This window comes from Cariama cristata, unplaced genomic scaffold, assembly GCF_000690535.1.
Source record: "Cariama cristata isolate BGI_N322 unplaced genomic scaffold, ASM69053v1 scaffold27938, whole genome shotgun sequence".
Classification (NCBI taxonomy): Eukaryota; Metazoa; Chordata; class Aves; order Cariamiformes; family Cariamidae; genus Cariama; species Cariama cristata.
Window position 1 is genome coordinate 1,851 of NW_009631063.1, and position 17,928 is coordinate 19,778.

At 52.1% G+C, this 17,928-nt stretch overlaps 1 protein-coding gene across 1 annotated transcript in view; it reads left to right on the plus strand.

Moving 5' to 3' along the window:
* PMP22 (peripheral myelin protein 22) overlaps positions 1–15,029 on the plus strand; it is a 16,807-nt gene extending 1,778 nt beyond the window's left edge. The window contains exons 3-4 of the mRNA XM_009705809.1: positions 10,226–10,366; positions 14,693–15,029. Of these exons, the coding sequence (XP_009704111.1) occupies positions 10,226–10,366; positions 14,693–14,859 (308 nt within the window). The 3' untranslated portion in view covers positions 14,860–15,029. The remainder of the gene's footprint in view (positions 1–10,225; positions 10,367–14,692) is intronic.
* The last annotated feature ends 2,899 nt before the right edge of the window (positions 15,030–17,928 follow it).

A 17,928-nucleotide genomic window follows, 5' to 3' on the forward strand; every position in this document is an offset into this window, starting at 1 on the left:
GGGCAGGTCCCGGTAGCATCATGGCAGGGTGTTCGGCACGCTCAGCCGCAGTGGAGGTGACGAGCTTGAGCCTTTTTGGGTGATCTCCTGTTCTTACCCCATTCTAATTAAGCTCGGATGTACGAAGGCGAGGCAGCCCTTAGAGCAGGGCTCGCTGGGCACCCATCACCTTGCTGGGAGCAGAGGGGCTGGTTTCGGCACCTCTGCCTTTTGCCCCAGTTGTAAGGGTGTTTTAAAGATGTACGTGGTACCCCGAGGACAGCCTCTCTCCGGAGGGCACCCTGTCAACTCTCTAGAAAGCTGACCTACTTTTTGCCGCTGTGACAGGCTGAGTTTTGGGGTGCAATCCTTGCCCTGTGGTTTGCTGGTGAGCACCATGCGTGGGCTGTGCTGAGTGCTCATGCCCATTTTTGTCCTACTGCTGAAATGGCCCTTGTGGTACCTACACGTCTGGAGTGGCTGAACAGCCGCCTCTGGACCAAGCTGGGTGAAGGCTGATGTCACGCTAGGTGACATCACCCAGCAAGCTGTTTGCTGAGGTCAGCAGGGGAGGAGTGCTTGCTTAGATGCCGTGACACAGAGTTTCCAGGGTACCAGTAATGTGAAATCTGTGCTCAGGGAGTCAGGCAAGCCTGTGCCTCAGTTTCCCCAGAAGACAGGGCTAATGCCAGCAGTGCTGTGTCCAGCATTTGTTTTCAGTTACCCTGACTTTTGCTTTCCCCTGGAACCAGATTCTCCCAGTGAAACCAACTGTGAATCATACCGCTGTCACTGGGAGCACAGTCACACTATGCCGGAAACACGGGTCCTGGCTTAAGAGCAAACCGATGCCACGTGGTCTTGGCAAAGAGGGGACGGTTCAACTGAGAGCACTAAATGCTTTCAGAAAGCCTTGCAGTGACAGGAGACTGTCAGAGGTTTGGGGAGATTCAGGTCACCTTTATTCCCAGCCTGCTGGGAGCAAAACGCTTGTGGTTACCCCACATAGGGAGGTGGATGCTCTTATCTTCCCTGGGCTGAAAGCAGCGGCTTGTTCCCCTGCGTGGGCCCAGGTTTTGGTTTTAGTGGGAGCGACGCTACGGCCACGGGGCTCTGCTGACGCCTGGTGGTGTCCGGGCCGGCCAGGAAACGGTTGGATCCCATCCCAGGCGAGGAGCCTTCTGGAGCCATGTCCTTCATCAGCAGTTGGCTGGTGCTGGCTATCTGCAGCGTAGGCAGGCTGCTTCACGGCCATTCATGCGTGCTCCAAAACTGCTGACCTTGCGCTTTGAAATAAAAGGTAGCCATTGCCCCTAGGAGTCCCAGAGCCGAGGGCTGTAAAGCCTCCCCAAATCTTTTGCTTTTCAAACCTGCACCGCTTTTTCTGGGTGTTTGCGGGATGCTGTGTAGTGAGGAGTTGTCAGTGTTGAGAGAGGCTTGTCCAAAATGCGGTTGGGATGGTTTCCTCCACGTCTGACTGTCCTGCTGGGTGTTGTGTGTCTATACTGCCCTGTCCCCAGAAGCTGCTCAAAGAGAGACTTCCCTCTGGATCCTTTCCAGTGATGATTTTTTTATCATTAAAGGGACTATAGTCAAGATGACTGTGCTAAAAATGCAGTCGAGCAGCTGAGTTTGGTTGATAAGGTGCCCCAGTGGGTTGCTCTTTGAGTAGAAGTGCATTGTGCTCAAGCCTTAAAGAGCTCTCTGACAGCTCTTATTTATACGAAGGCTCTGCTCTGGCATCAGGAGAAGGGGGCTTTGCTTGGGCAAAAAGTGTGTGCCCCATCCACCCCGAGGCAGGAGTGTGGGAGCCGTGCTGCTGAGGACCAGCCATCACCTGGTGAGACCCTGGGTGCAGGATGCAGAGCTCACCGGTGCTGTAAGAACACAAAAATCAAAAGATATTTCCTAGACTTATACAAGGATTTTAGAATCTGTTTGTAAAAACAGAACAAAAATGCCACGTGGCATCCTTTCCAGTGGTTCCCTCCCCGCTGCTCATCTCCGAACCCCTTGCCCCCACCACCCCTGCGCTGCCCGGGGAGCTGTGGTCGGCCACTGTTTGGAGCGATAGCGGGGACACAGGGCAAGGATGCTGTGGCAGAGCCACCTCCGGGGCTACCGCTTGGTCCCTGCCCCATCCTTGTAATGCTCCTCATACGTTCTTTGCTAGGAATATGCTTACTTTTAAAAATATGAAAGATCCTATACCAAATACCGCAAACCGTTCTCATTTAAATCGCTTTCAAAACACAGGCTGTGCCTGCTGCACTGAGTTGTAGAAAGCCGTAAGAATTTGTTTCTCTGTGCCTGTGCCAAGGACGGTACTTAACGGTTAATCGCAGAGTGCCAAGGTCTGCTCTGGGCTAAGAGCAAGAAATCCTCGTTTGGGAATTTTGGCAGAACTTAGTCTTTACGTAGAGGCGGTTTTTCTTCTGGCCATCGCAGCGGCCACTGCAGTTATTTCTTCCTGACTTTTTGCAAAGGAGTGGTACTCGGTGTTCGGAATATGTGGAATTAGGTAGGGCTGGGTCTCGTGCCTTCAGCATGGGTTGGGGCTTTAGTGGGGGTTTGTTGTGCTGTGATGTTCCTTTTGGTCCCAGCACGGTGAGGATGGATGAGCCTCCTCTCACTGCCGCACAGGGACCCTTTTGTTTAATGACCGTTACGGGGATGCCCAACAAGAAGATGAACTCGCTCAAACCAGGTGCCAGCCAGATTTCCTTGCGTTTAACACTGGGGCAGGTTTGGGATTTTGCTCCTAACCTGATAGATTTTCGCGTGGGGATGGAATAAGCAGCAAAACAACCCAAGGGTTGACTGCAGGACTGCCAGGCGGTGGGTTCCTGGGACGGGAGCAGAGGTGGGTACAGGATGGAGCTGGCTTCGGTGGAGGCTGAGCTCCCACCTCCCAAATTCCTCTTGGCAGGGCTCGAACCCCCTGCGTGTGCGAGGGCTTGAGTGGTCCTGATGGGAGTGAACGTGGGGAGGGAGGAGGAGACACCCGGTCGGGGGCAGATGGCCACTTCTTCGCCTTTTACAACTGCCTGCTTGTTGCTTTGGTTTTTGGTTTTTGTTTTTTTTTTACATTTGCTGGTTAGATAATGCCTTTTTCATTTTTTTTCAAGAGGCCGAGAACTATGGAAAAAATGTTGCAATCTTTGCTTCGTTTGCGCTGTCAGACATTCCTGGAAAAGACTTATCTCAGGAATTCGGCTCTGAATCCCAGAATTGTGCGTCGGCACGGCTGCGCGCCAGCCCCCAGCTGTGCGATCCCGCTGCAGACACGGGGCACAGAGCCGGACCTGAGCCGCTCAAGTGCTCCTAAGTAGATTCCACCCCAAATTTCCAGACAGGAATTTTTTTTTTTTAATCCAAAAATGGTCTTTTCTTTTCCACAACTGCAGACAAGAAGATTTTTTTCTGCTACTTTCTACTTCTCTTCCTCTGATTTTAGTGGGAATGCTGAACGTAGGGAAGCAATGGGAACCTCTGTGGAGATCCCTACATCCTGCTGTAACTTCTATAATTTTTCCTGTTGTGTTCTTACAGTTTCTCCCATTGCTGCTCTTTGGCTTTCGCATGACTGCCGTGTTCACAGGCAGGCTGGTGGTTTTTGGCTTTTTTAAAGGGAAAAGAAAACCCTAAACCTTAGGAAATGCACAGGCTGCCAATCCGCATGATTGCTAAGTGCTGTGGGCCGTATGATGCACCTGCTAATTTGCTGATGTGATGGCCACAAGCAAAGCCCAGGTGGGTTGCTCAGAGCGGAGATCTGCCCTGGACCACCTGGGCGGACAGGGCTGGACCTTCCATCGATGGGGCGGGTGCTGCCACGCACCGGGGGATGGCCCTGCTCTTCTGCACACTGATTCTGCCTCTTCCAGACCCTCTTTGCTTTGTTGGACAAGACCCTAGGCAGCACTGCTGGTGCTTGAAATGCATTTTCTTTGTGCTGGAGCAGGCAGGAAAGATCTTCATCCCTGGCACGAGGTAGGGGCATCTGTGCCCTGACCCATCAGCTGTTCCCAGGGGGAATTGTGCTGCTGCTTCTCCATTTTCAAATGCATAGCTGAAACACCTGAACCGATTGCTTTTGCTCTATCAGCCCCCCCCAGAGTGGCTTTGCTGCCCCTATTCTTTCAAACTCTTCCAGCAATGCTGGAATGGCATGACATAGGAAAGGTACGGAGAGATGGAGGTGCCGTTTCACTTGCTGTAATCCTTTTTTGACTGAAAATGATGCTGCAAGGCTTTCTTGAAGGAAAATTATTTCTCAATGTCTAATTCCATTATTGATAGTGAGTATAAAATACCTCAGCAAAAATAAATGGGAGCCAATTCCCCCCCAGCCCACTGGAAGAGCCAAGACTGCACCAACTGGATCAAAACTTGGAGAATTTATTACTGGTGAGGGGCCACTTCCTAGCGCAGGAGGGTGAGGTGGAGGCGGTAGTCCAGTTAGAAGTTCAAAGAGCCAAAGATTAAAAAAATAGTTTCAGCTTTTTATTGAATGCTGAAATAACCTTCCGTCCTTATGCCCTGCGTCCTGCTGAGTCTGCAGGCACTGTTACAGCCTTTTGCTTTACTTCTGCCAGGTAGATGCGAACTAGCAAGAAATTACCCATGTTTAAGGATGCTGAATGTGTTATAATGAAGCCCTGTGGTAAAGACTGGACAGCTTGTTTGTGCGATAGCCCGTGGCTTTTATACTTGAGGTTCTAGCCATCAGCTGACCCCTTTCAGCTTATGGACCACATGTACAGATACCTTGATTTGGGGACAGATCTGGTCCTTCAGGGTCTTTGCAGTTTGCAGCAGAGCAGCAAAGAGCCAGCTTTTAGCCTCAGCAGTTGGTGGGTCCAGGGCACCCGCTTTGTCATTAATGATAGGTGACATTGGCCTAACTTGGGCAGGGTTGAACCCCTCTCTGCCAGCTTGCGGGTGACTGTAGCTTGCCCCTTCGTTGTCTAAAATAACCTGTGGGGTATTCCAGGAGAATATTTTGTATTTGAGATCAGTTTCTCCCATAACTGTGTTGCCTATGATATGAAAGGGATTCCCTCTGCTTAAAACCAGTTTTTTATTGTTGTTTGTTCTTCTTACAAAGAGCATCTGATAAGGAGAGGTGGGGAACTACTGTTGTTTTTTTCTCAGCTGCTCCAGAGCTCTTTGGCTCCCATTTTTCTGCATAAGGAGGGGTCAGTCAACTTTTCCTGCCAGGTGCGGGGCTTTGGCCCACAGAAGGGGACTAAAAAGGCAACACGTGGGCAAACACTGACTGCAAAGCCAGAAGAATGGGTGGGGGAGTCCATTGCAGGGTACAGTGCTGGAAAACCCTTAAACCAACATTTTTTTGGCCTTGATGAGACTCTTGAATGTCCCTGCGACCACAGGATGGGTGTGCCCCTGCAACGTGCCTGCGGGTCAGGGTACCACCACTCCCCATCCCTGCTCCTGCTGCCTGGGCTTGAAATCAGTGGGAGATGGTACCTAAGCCCTTTGGAGGACCTGAGCCTGAAATGATGTATCTACCACCTCAGCTCGCTCTCACACGCAAGCCAAAAGGAGGTCGGAGCCATCACGCTGAGGGTCTTGGAGAGGAGCTGGCTTGGGCATTGTGGAGATGTTGGAAGGTGTTTTTCATGGTGCTGGCAGCTTTCTGCTGCCTCAGCAGCATCAGAGGTTGCCTCTGAGGGACGTGAGCTTTGATGGTCTGATGGGACGTCTGAATGTGGCAGCTCTGGAGAGCTATGGACCTCCTGGCCTCAGGGACTTCTTGGATGGAACTTTAAGGAGAAGGCAAAAGGGAGGGCAGCTGAGAGGAAAAGAGGACAAGAGGAGAAAAGAGGACTTTGGGCATTTCATCTCCTTTGAAGGAGCTACAGAAGAGGACCAGGAAGTCTTGAGCAGGAATTGCAGCACCGTGTTCATTCACTGCCACCCCGTAGCCCTGGTGTTTCCCACCTGCTGTTTCCCTTGGCCCTTACAAACACCTTGCGAGCTCTTTAAAATCCCTCTTTTCTGGTGGGATTTCCAGGAATACCTCGATCCAGCAACGCTGCGGTCCTCTCCACAGAGTGGACGTAGGAGGATAGGAAAGGAGCAACTGTTGGCTGCAAAACCTGCTTTTCCCACCTCGAGCATCCAGCAGCCCAGAACACAGTCAGGGAAGGTTTGACTTTGTGCCGGTGGGAGGTCTGGAACCAAAGCAGAAGAAAGTTGCAATGTCACGGAGCTGGATTTTCCCTAGGAGAGCTTACCAGCTCTGCGGGATGTGACCGATGAACTGTGATGCTGTTCTCCCCAACAGAAGAGACGTTCGCTTTGGGTGATGGGGCTGTGGGTGGCGGCAGCGGGGGGGATCAGGAATAGCACTGCAGGTAGCTGAGCTTTTTTGACTTTCTGAATTGCTAAAGTGAGTTGCCAAGGGGCAGCGGTCTGAAGTTCAGCCCCAGAAGAACGATGCAACTGAGCTAATATTTCTGTATCTTCAGTCCACCCTTTTCCAACCTTCATAAGAGGGGTTTGAATAGCAAGGTTGAAAACCATTGCAAGCCCCAGCACTTGTGGTGTGACCTATCCGCTTCATAAGCGAGGATGCGAGGTGGGTTCAGGTTCTTGATCAGACCTTGAAGCCCCAGAGTCTGCTTTGGAAAAACTCTGCTCAAAAAACGTGGCTTTTCCTGGCAGACCTGGGCTGGTACCTTTGTGTCGGTAGATGCATGTGCTGTTCCTGACCCTGCTGATATTTAGTATGCAGCGTTGAAGGAGCAGGTTTTACCATGCAGATGTGGTCATGAATTTCCCCTCCCTCTAGTTTTGTATATATTACATGCTACGGTTACCTCCTTAGTGGATGTTTTCTTCCCGAGAAGTGGATGCTTTTTAAGCGTACAGCGCACACGCGGTTTGCAAAGGGAAAGCTATACGTGCAAAACGTCAGCTGCAGGTCACAGCACACAGGTATTTTTAATGCGTAGCGCTAATGTAGTGATGTCTTACAGCCAGTGTATAAGGTAATTGCTCCAATAAGTTTCTTTTGCACTTTATTCCTTGGCTGGGTTAAAAGAGGATAGGGTATTTATGAGAGAGCAGTGAATTAAACCTTGGGAAGCCAATGCCTGAAGGCCTCCTGCTCCTGGCCAAGGGCATGTTTCTGCCTGCCCCATCAGTCCTGCTCGGCTGTACCCCTCCTCTGGGTATCAAACCTCCCGGCAAGCAGGGCTGGGGCTTTGCTGGAAGCGCTTGGGTTAGCTACTGTCTTTCTGGGGGCGTTCAGCTGCAATTTCTGCTCTGGGTTTCTTTCTTTTACGTTAGACTTTAGGGCAGTGAAATGTGGTCTTCAGCATCCTGGGGTGAAGTCTTTTCCCGTGCTGTTGTAAGTGGTGGGGTGAGCACATCAGGGCTTGCAGAGCTTAGGGAAATTCTCAAATTTGTTTTGTAAAAGCTTCTTAACTTTGTTTTTGACGGCCTGAAAGGGCTCTAAAAATGCTCCTGATGGGTCCTCTCCGGAAGCAGCGTGCAGGGTGTTATCTATCCTTTCCACTCGTGTTTCCTTTTCTTCCTCCTCCTGAAGAACAAAGATATAAATGTGGAGCTGAAGAGATGCAGGAGAAAAACGGAATAACCAACTCACTGCCCAGGGGAAACCACAAAGAACCGCCTGGGAGTAAACAGTGCTGCCAGCCCCACGGTGCGACTACGGGGCCCAGACCTCCCTGTGGGAAACTCCCTTTATTTTTGAAAGCCTATAGGTGGGACAGAGCACTAATAGCAAAGGAATTAAGAGCACATGGGGTTGAGGAGGTAGCAATCCTGTCTGCAGTTAGGGTGGTGTTTTCCAATGAATTCAAAGCCATTAGCTATCCTGGTGCAGCTGGGCTTGGACTTAACGGGAATGTAGCAGCTTGCACTTGTGGGTCTCCGAGTCCTGAGCAGGGGATCCTGCCCCTCATTTTTACAAAGGAGGCCAATAAAAGTCAGCAAAAGCTGGATGTGAGCAGGCCCAGAGCTCTGCTCTGTGGGCTCATCTCTTGACATTTTTTTCCCTGCTCACAAACTCATGTGACCGCTGCTCTCTGGCTGCGGCGGGGCAGGGCTGGCTGCCGAAACCCCTCCGGTCACTGCCGCCTTTCCTCTCTTGCTCACTGCCTGCCTTTATATTCCTCTGACACGGCTCTTTATGACAACGGGATTTTGCAAAGCCTGTATAAATCATTTGCATTCAGAACCAAAAAAGAGGCACGGGGAGGCGGATGCAATTAAAAGGGCAGCTCAGCTTTCCGTCTAGACAGCCTTCTCCTAAAATAACTGGCAGTTGGAGCATCCACCTCCGAGCAGAAAGGGCTCCTCTCCGGGCCGGATCCCGTGGCCTTTGAAATCACAAAAGATTTGATGGCTTCCTGGGTCCTGGACCAAACTGCAGGGCTTGGGGCCGGGCAGGCTTTGGCTCAGCCAGTGCACGGAGCTGGACACGGCTTTAGGGCTTGGGAAGGGGTGAGAGGAAAGCTCAGCTTCTCAGACCGGGGATGGGAGCCTTTTCTGTGCTGAAGCATGGAAGGAGATTGCAATTCAGCAGCTGGGCATCCTCGAACTTCTCTGACCCCATCAGAACCATGATTTATGACTTGATTTTTAGCAGTGCTTGAGCTGCCTCATCCTTTCTGTTAACCTCTGGTTGAGCATGGCCAGAGCTGAAGGGTCAGGTGTGATGGAGGCAGGGGGGTTTCCCTGCCTGGCTGGCTGAGACAGATGAAATATATGGGACATTTTGTGTGCACATCAGTGTGAAAACCACGCTGGGATTTCCTGGAAGTGACAGCAGTGGCAGCTGCTCCTTCCTAGGGAAAGGCAGCAACTGGTGCACAGGGATGCAAACCCGGCGGCACCGAAACGGGTGAAGCGCAGCAGCTCTTTAGCAGGGCCCGTTAACGCTGCAGAGGAGTTTGGTACGGGAAACGTGAAAAGGAGGGGAAGAAAAAAGCTGTCTGCAATGAGCAGAGTCTACTCCGGGTGGTTTCAGTCTGCTGCGCTGAGCCCAGCCCCTGAATTTGCTCCCTTGCATGAATGTCCGGAGGCAAGATGCAAAGACGAGAGGTAGAATCGCTGGTCCAAAGTCAAACGTGCCAGACATAACTAAATTGTACAGGATGTTCCCCGCAGGCGTGGATTTGCTGGAAGGGCTCAGGCATGGCTCATCATTGCCATCCCGGTTTAAGGCTGTACCTCGCTCTCCAGCGAAGCTGGTGGGAGTAAAACTTTGGCAGGAACACGGGACTGAGACTTCAGTGCTGCTTAATTCTCCCGCGTTTGAGGATCCAACTCAAAACATGATTTTTCTGCCTTTCACTAGGTGGTTTGTGCCTCAGTTTACCTGTACTGAGTCCTGCCTGGCTTTTGTGGTGAATTAATCGATGTTGCATCCTTAAAGACCTCTCAAGGAGGGCTGCAAATACTCATTTTGATCGCCAACTTTATAAGGAAAGGGAAAGGCAGAAATATTTGTGAGCACGGCCCCATCTCAGTGCTGCGAGGCACTGCCTCTTGCTGTCAAGCTGCAGCAGCTCATGGGATGGAGCTGCATTTTGCTTGTTTATTTATATATATATTTTTTTTTTACGTGGGCAGTTGCACACCCATGAAGCCTGGAAATAGCTGGGCAGTGACTCATGCAGGGGCTGGTTTAACTGGTCTGCTCTGGGAGGCAGCTGTGTTTGGCAGCTGGGGAAGGCTCTTTCCAAAAGGTTTGACTCCACAAGGGCAGAGGGTGTTTTCACTCACTATATATTTATTTTACCTCTGAGCTTGGCCAACTCGGTGTCTCACGGCTTGTTGCACATGGCCTTTGTGTTTCCAGTACAGCTGAACTCCCAGGGCCTGACATGAGGCTGAGGGAGAGGTTTTGTCTTGATTTCTGCAGGCTTCAGATCGGGGCTAATATCTCTGCTCATATTTTATTATAAATGCTCCCTGAGAAAGTGTGTGGCCCTGCCATTCATTTTATGCCAGCACGCTGGTCCATGCACACGCCGTTGTAAATCCCAGGCAGCATCGTGCCCGTGCTGAGGACCTCGCCAACTGGTGCAGCGCTGGATGTGGCCACATCCCCCCGCTGTGGGGAAACTTGATGTGAGCCAGGGGTGGGATGGTGGCACGGGGGATGATGCTGAGGCCGTGGGCTGCGGTGGGGACTCGCTATCTCTGGTTCCTGCCCTGAGGTTTCCGTCTGTCTGTCTTTCCCCAGAATGGCTGCAGTCTGTCCAAGCGATGATGATCCTCTCCATCATCTTCAGCGTCTTGTCCCTGTTCCTGTTCTTTTGCCAGCTCTTCACGCTCACCAAGGGCGGGCGGTTTTACATCACTGGAATCTTCCAAATCCTTGCTGGTAAGTGGGGACTGATTGATGGGGCTGTCACTGGTGGGGCAAGGGCTTTCAAGCAGAGGAGAGGGTAACGGTGGAACTGAGCACACCCTTGGGTACAGAAGCAGGAGGGCCACCAAGCTGGGTCCGGCATGGTTCAGTGAAGGGAAGAGGGGATGAATAATTTGAGTCTTCTGTTGAGGTCTCGCACGCCCCGGGATGGGATCCGTCTGTCAGGGCGTTATGTATCCAAGGTTTTCTGCCCTTGCATCATAGAATCATAGAATCATTATGGTTGGAAGAGACCTCAAAGATCATCAAGTCCAACCTTCTCCCCAATGCCATCACGCCCACTAAACCATGTCTCGAAGCGCCACATCTAAACGTTTTTTGAACACCTCCAGGGATGGTGACTCCACCACATCCCTGGGGAGCCCGTTCCAATGCTTAACAACTCTAACAGTGGAGAAGTTCTTCCTAATGCCCAGCCTGAACCTCCCCTGACACAACTTGAGACCGTTTCCTCTTGTCCCATCACTAATTACTGGGGAGAAGAGACCAACTCCCACCTCGCTACCCCCTCCTTTCAGGTCGTTGTAGAGGGCGATCAGGTCTCCCCTCAGCCTCCTCTTCTTCAGGCTAAATCATGGAAGGTGCAAGAGGGTCGCTGTCCCGGCCGGGGAGGTTTCGGAGGGGCAGGGTGCCGGACCGGTCGGAGGCAGAGCTGTGCCAGGGCAGGCAGGGCACGGGGGCTGCCTGACGGAGGGCTCTGCCTTCTCTTCCCATGGCGTAGGGTGGGGTGCTGAGGGTCCAGGGTGGCTGTGCTGGCTCTGGGACCCACCTTCGGTGGGCTGGGCGAGGTTTCCTCAACTGCTGGTGGGGTGGGGGAAGTAGTGATGATCCTCTTTTGACGAGAGAGGATTATTTATAAAGTTGCCATCAGGGGGCTTGGTGCTTTCCACATCAGCAAGGAGCCACTGGAGCGTGCAGGGTGAGCCAGCTGACTTTGAACTGTCAGCGACTATTTTTAACTCTTAAAGAACTCAGCACTGGAAATGAGCCACGGTTCACGTCCTACGTTGCAGTTCTCCAAATATAGATGCTGTAAAGCCACTGGCTCCGTTTACGTTTCCACACGTGAAACCAGCGGGGAGGATTTTCAAGTGTTGAGACTAGAAAAATTAAATTGTGCAACAAGGTTCTGACTAAATTATGACAGATTGTCTGGGAAGGAGACTAATCATTTGCTAGAGCTTTAGGTGTTAAACTAAAAACCACCCTAGGTCCTGCCACTAAATCAGTGGAAAAACTCATCCACTGAATTTAGACAAGTTTCCGAGCATCCTGTAAGCTACTGGCCTTCACAAACCCTGGAAAACTTTAGAGCTAGCTTTTATTTGCAAGCATGGCATGAAATCTATTATAAGTGTATCTGCTTGGCCATAATGCAGGTGATGAGTTCAGATCAGTTCACCGTCTCTGGAAAGATGGAAGTGTAGAAGCCCATTACAGCCATGGAGACAAGGAGGGGAAATGGGCATCAATAATGCAATTATCTGCCTGAGAGCTTGTCTAATAGACCTGGGAGCAGAAGGCTTTTCTCTCCTGAGTGATTGCTGGTGAATCCTCATTCTCAGAGGAAAAGAAAATGGGATTGCCACCCTCTTGTCCATGCTGTGCCGGGTGTCCTAAGAGGATGCAGGGCCAGGCCATAAGACCTACTGTCCCTTCCCAGACAGTATGAAGGACAGGAAAAGTGTGACCTGATCCCCATGAAGCTTCCCCATGGCCTGGGGGATGCATAGGCAGAGGTCTGGGTCTGGGTGGACCATGCAGAGGTGGGCACTGGTGGCCATCCTTACTGTTCTCCTCGGCCAGGGCTGGAGGAGAGGGCTCAGGGCAGCTGTGGTCTTTGTGACCCTAAACTTCAGGGTTGTTGGTAGGAAACAGGACATGGCTGTGCCAGAGCTGCCAGGAGATCCCACCTGGAGGTACAGACGGTTCTGGTCAAAGGAGCTGAACCTGATGTGGTCTCCTTGCAGCTTGCTGTGGAAGGCCACCACTGTCTAAAGCCAATGGAGGAAATCCCTGTGGCCTTCAGGCTTTGCAGGTGTTCATCCATGGCTTGCAAAGCCCTGGCACCCCAAAGCCCTCCTGCAGGTCTGCCAGGGATGCAGGTCTTACCCACTTCAGTGCTTTGTTCTCAGCCCCAGCAGAGCTGGAGAGGACCTCCCTCCTTCTGGGGTACGAGGGGATGAGAAGGCTCTTCCTGAAGCCCCCCTCCATCATGCCGCACCTCCGCCTGGGGTGATGCAGCTTGGCAAAGCTGAGGGTCTCCAGTTTTGGAGCCTGGCCAACAGCAATGCTGGACCTGAACCAGGGGACGCCAGGGGCAGGACCACTGGGTGCTGTTGGGTTGCAGAGCCGGGCAGCCGTGCCCTGAGAGCCAGGGAGGAGGGTAGGGGCTGCTCCCCACTTCGGCTGTGGCTCAGGGGCACTGAGGAGCAGAGGTAAGGGCAAGAAGAGATGCATGAGGTCAATGGGGCCTGTTGTACAGCAGCAGGGCAGGATCCGTCCCCAGCACTTGCCCTGAAGTCTAGCTGAATTTGCCCTGATGGGATTTCAGCCATCACAAAGGCATCAAAAGACCCTCGACAGCTCCCTTCCATCCTTGGTGAGTCCATCACATCCACGGGTACCTTCTCATAACTGTGTAAGCCCAGCATGGGAGAGTGGTTGGTTTGGGCCTCTCAGGGTTTGACCCAACTTCTCCATCACTCTCTCCAGTCTCAGCATTTTATCCCTTTTCTCCCACCCCTCCCACCCTAGAGCTGCTGTCCCCATGGGGTGGAGAGGGTAGGCTCAGCCGTGAGGGCCGTGCCTCCCACATATCCGACAGCTTTTTGCAAAAACCTGTGTTGGAGACCTGACCTGAGCGTGCACCAGCACCCAGCCTGGTTCATCTGCAGGGCTGGGGCATCATGCACAAACCTGCAGGAACAGATTTTAGGTAGTATTTGCTCTCCCAGCCTGTCAAAGCAAGACTAAAGTGTGTTCTTCAAACCAGGCTCCGAAGTGGTGATGGATTATCGCTTGCATCGGTGCAAGCAGCTGTCCTTCACTGCCCAAGCGTGTTCTCCGGGCCAAAACCAGTGCGGATACTGCAGAAGTGCAGTCATAACCATCACCTCCATTTTGCCAAATTCCTCATACGGACAATCGCTGCTGTATTTTCTGCTGTCTGTAGGTGAGCGGCGTGGCCGCACGCCTGTTCTCTGTCCCACCAGCATCGGCAGACGATTGTTGTCCTCTCTTTGCATGGGCTGGGGCAGTGGGAGTTGGCTCTTGGGCTTAGAGAATGGAAACTGCACCAGCGGCGCGTTAATGAAACCTATTCCCACTTCTGCACTTTCCCAGAACAAAGGAGCAGTGTCAAGTGGAATTACAGCTCAAATATCACGGTGGTTAAATGTAGGTGGTCCCGAAGTCCGTGCAGGGGATTTGGAACTCGGCTCCGACAACAGCCCCACGACTGTATAATAGAACTGCTGGGATTGACTGAAAGAGCTTGTTTTTGGGCAGAAATAGAGGTGGCTTTGTGTTAGCTCTGAGCAGTCCCCAATGCTGATGGGTTGTTTTTGCAACAAAGCTTAAACGCTGCCTACCGGAGCTGGGCCTGGCCGGACAGCCCTCAGGGACCTGCGCTGGCCCCTGGCTGGAGCCAGGGAAGAGGGACAAGCCATGGGGACAACGGGGCTTGCGGGGAGAGGGGTTTGCAGTTGAGCTCCTGGCACAGCACCGGAGGTGGACAAGGGATCGAAGGGCACAGACCCTGCCTGGCCAGAGCGTTCTTGGGCCCCAGCTGTGTTTGCCTGGGCAGGTGGTAAAGAAACTTCCATGCTTTAAAAAAAAAATAAATCAGGGTTTGTGTCTGACCTTTTGCAGCACCTCTGGTAGGGTGGTTCAGGCTGGGTTTGAAACAAGCCACCCAGGGGAGCGGGGCTGGTCTGGAGCAGCAGCCTGGAGCTGGGGGATGCCTGATGCTTGTCTGAGGGATGGGTTAGCCCAGGTGATGCTCTGGCTTTACTTGCTCCAGGGCCTCCGGCTTTGCCTGCGCCTGCTTGATTTGCTGAGCCTGGCAGAGCTATCCCCACTCACCTGCAGCCAGGGCCGAGCCCACAGCATCACACCGCCCCAAATCATACTGTCATTTTCCAGGAAACATGATACAAGGGGCCAATAATAAAAACAGTTTCCCATGCTAGCGTTGGGTATTATCCTCTCTGGCTCGGGGTTTGCAGCTCCGTGCATGGCATCGCTAATCCCTTCCTATGTGTGCTTCCCTGGCAGGGCTCTGCGTGATGAGCGGCGCGGCCATCTTCACAGTGAGGCACACGGACTGGCACCAAGCCTCGGAAAACACCTCCTACGGCTTTGCCTATATCCTGGCGTGGCTGGCCTTCCCCCTGGCCCTCGCCAGTGGCATCGTCTATGTCATCCTACGGAAGCGCGAGTGATGCTGCAGGAGGTGGCGTGGCGTGACAAGGGCACTCATGACGGCCACGGAGGAGACGGAGGCGGGGGAAAATAGACGAGAAAACGGAAAAGAAAATTAACCAAAAAAAAAAAAAGAAAAGAAAAAAGAAAAGGAATAAACCCTCCCACCAAAACCAAACCCAAACCCAACCGACCCCAAAAGGAAACACTCAAAGGGTTACTTGTTAATTGAAGATGTATATAGTATCTATGGTTTAAAAAACCTATTTATAACACTTTTTACATATATGTACATAGTATTGTTTGCTTTTGTTGACCATACGCTATGTTTTAAAGCCTAAAGCAAGTGCCTAAGGAACTATTACTCCTAACAGTGTAACAAGAGCGCAGTGATTTTTCTCTCATGCAAAATCCTCTTTGACCTGAACTCTCCTTCCCCATCCCAGCCCATATCGAACCACCAGAAAACCCCAACTCTGACTGGTTTTAGGCTGGCGTAAATCAGAGTTATGCCTGTTTACACCAGCTGGAGGGTTGATCCCCGCTCCTGCCACATGCTGTGATCCTGGTAACCGAAGTGCACGTCCAGATCTGACGGGACACGCTTCCGAAAGGTTTGAAGGATTTCGGAGCAAAGGCTTTGATTGCCCCAAGTGCCTAAATGACTTATGTGCCTAAGTCCCACTGCCTTGCCACCACACCCGCTGGGAATTTGGGCTTTTAAATCACTTAGGTTGATCCCCGCTCCTGCCACATGCTGTGATCCTGGTAACCGAAGTGCACGTCCAGATCTGACGGGACACGCTTCCGAAAGGTTTGAAGGATTTCGGAGCAAAGGCTTTGATTGCCCCAAGTGCCTAAATGACTTATGTGCCTAAGTCCCACTGCCTTGCCACCACACCCGCTGGGAATTTGGGCTTTTAAATCACTTAGGTTGAATTGCAATCCAGCATGGGCTGTCCTCCTTCGCCCGGGTGGGCTCTGGGGGTGCCCCTGGCACCCGTGCCGGTGGGGCTGGGGTGGGTGCTGAGCTGTGCCGAGCCGAGCCGTCGAGGCACTGATGCTCCCAACCGTGAAACGTGCTTTATCCTTGCCGTGGAGCTACACTACCGATGAGAAAGAAGCAAACCCAGTATATCTATGAAATCAAATACCAGATATATGAAATGGTGCTATCTATTTACCATTCCTTGTATTGCTAGCCATTTAACCTTCTTCACTGGAAATTCAGTTAACAATCGTGAGGTAAACAACAAAGCTAGAAATGAAAAAATAATTCTGTGTAATATAAATGAGCTATAACTGCTTTTGTACTTAGACTTGCTCTTACTATTATTTTTAATAAAGCATTTATAACCGAGGTTCCTTTTCCCCCCGCCCTGCCGTGGTCAAGAGGAACAGAAACCGCTCTGGGTGGAGCCCTGATGGTTTTTGGTGCCGGAGCGAGAGATCTGTCCTCTGTCTGTGCGTCAGCGGTGTGTCTGGCCATGAATTGAACGGGCACCTGCGCAGACCCCAGGCTGCCCTCTGAGGACTCCAGACCCCGTGTTGCTGTTGTTGTTTTTTGTTTCATTTTGGGGTTCTTTTTTGGGGGGGTTGGTTTTTTTTGTTTTGTTTTATTTTTTTTGGCTTTGCTTTTCTGATTTTATACCAACTGTGTGGACTAAGAAGCAATGAAATAAAAGAATAACTCAGTTGCTTCTGCTTTTTGGCCTTTTTGCGGGTTAGAGCCGGGCTGTGCTCCACCAGTCTGCTTGCACGGCCATGCCACGGCAGGGCTCCGTGATGCCCTGTAGCAGATTTGCGGGCGAATTCATGCCGCTGAGAGAGGCTCTGAGCTCGCTGAGCTGTCTGCATGGCAGATGTACCTGTGCCGGAGGGGTAAGACTGCACCAGAGTTAGTACCGAGATCAAGAACTGAGCTCGGGGCTCTGTGCCGTAGTGCTGGTGCGTGCTTATCTTTCTGCCTCTGTCCTAAGATGCTCCCGTGATGTGACCACCAAGTCTCCAAAGACAGCAGCCGGCAGGACCACACTCATCCCCTCTCAGTCTCCTGAGCAGGGACGGTTCAGGTCAACATCGGGGGACCCGGGGGGGGAGCCAGCCGGCTCTACCAGCCGGCACAAACAGCAGAAGCCTCTCAGCCCTATGTGCCAAAACACCGAGGAACAATTTCGGTCAGGAGGATTAGCACATTGTGCGCAGTACGGGCAGCCGTGATGGCTGGCACAGAAGGGTTCACACCCGTTCGCTCATTCATTTGGCTATTAAATGTCCGAGCTGATGTAGCAAGTGGTGCTGGCAGAAACACAATGGCTCTTGCAAGGTCGCCTGTTGAAGTCAGTTATTAACATCAGGCCCAAAGCCCTCAATCCAGCCACATCCCAAAGGAAAGGAGCAGGAGCTGTCTCGCATCTCCTCGGTCGCTCAGTGTGACCACCCTGGCACCTCATTTGATGGCTGGGGCTCGCCTTCGTATTCCGGCTGGGAGTATTCCCGTGTGTGCTCATTTTGCTGAGCTCCAACTAAGCCCAGGAGGGTATTTCTCTTGCTGAAGCGGCATTCGAGCTCCCGTGAGTTGCAGTGCTAGGACACATGGTCATCTTGGGTCCTGTCGGGCTTGGCAAAGGGGATGAATATTTCCCTTCTGAGGAGCAGGTAGGAACACAGGTGGGTTTTCTTTTCCCCTTCCTGTGGGAAAATTGAAGATGCTCTTTCTCACTTTGGATCAAGATCTCAGAAAGCACAAAAAAACCTGACCGCATCATTTTTTTGCCTCTCAGCGCAGCGCTCTTCATCCATTCAAGGTGTAAACAAGTGAGCGGCATCAGTTCGGACCAACATCTCGACGACACGTAGCTGCTTCATCTCGGGGATCCATTTTTGAACGCGTGCAGAGCGCAGTGACTTTTGAAGCGGCAACAACGCCAAGGTTTGAATCCCTTTCGGAAAGGCTCCAGAGGGGAACTGCCACCGATTTGCACCGGAGCCGATGGATTTTGCCTTAATTGAGTCAACCTGGGTTCTCTCCGGTGCCACCCGGGAGGCGGCGGGGCCGGGACCCCGGCTGCCTCCGGCCCCGGTGCCGA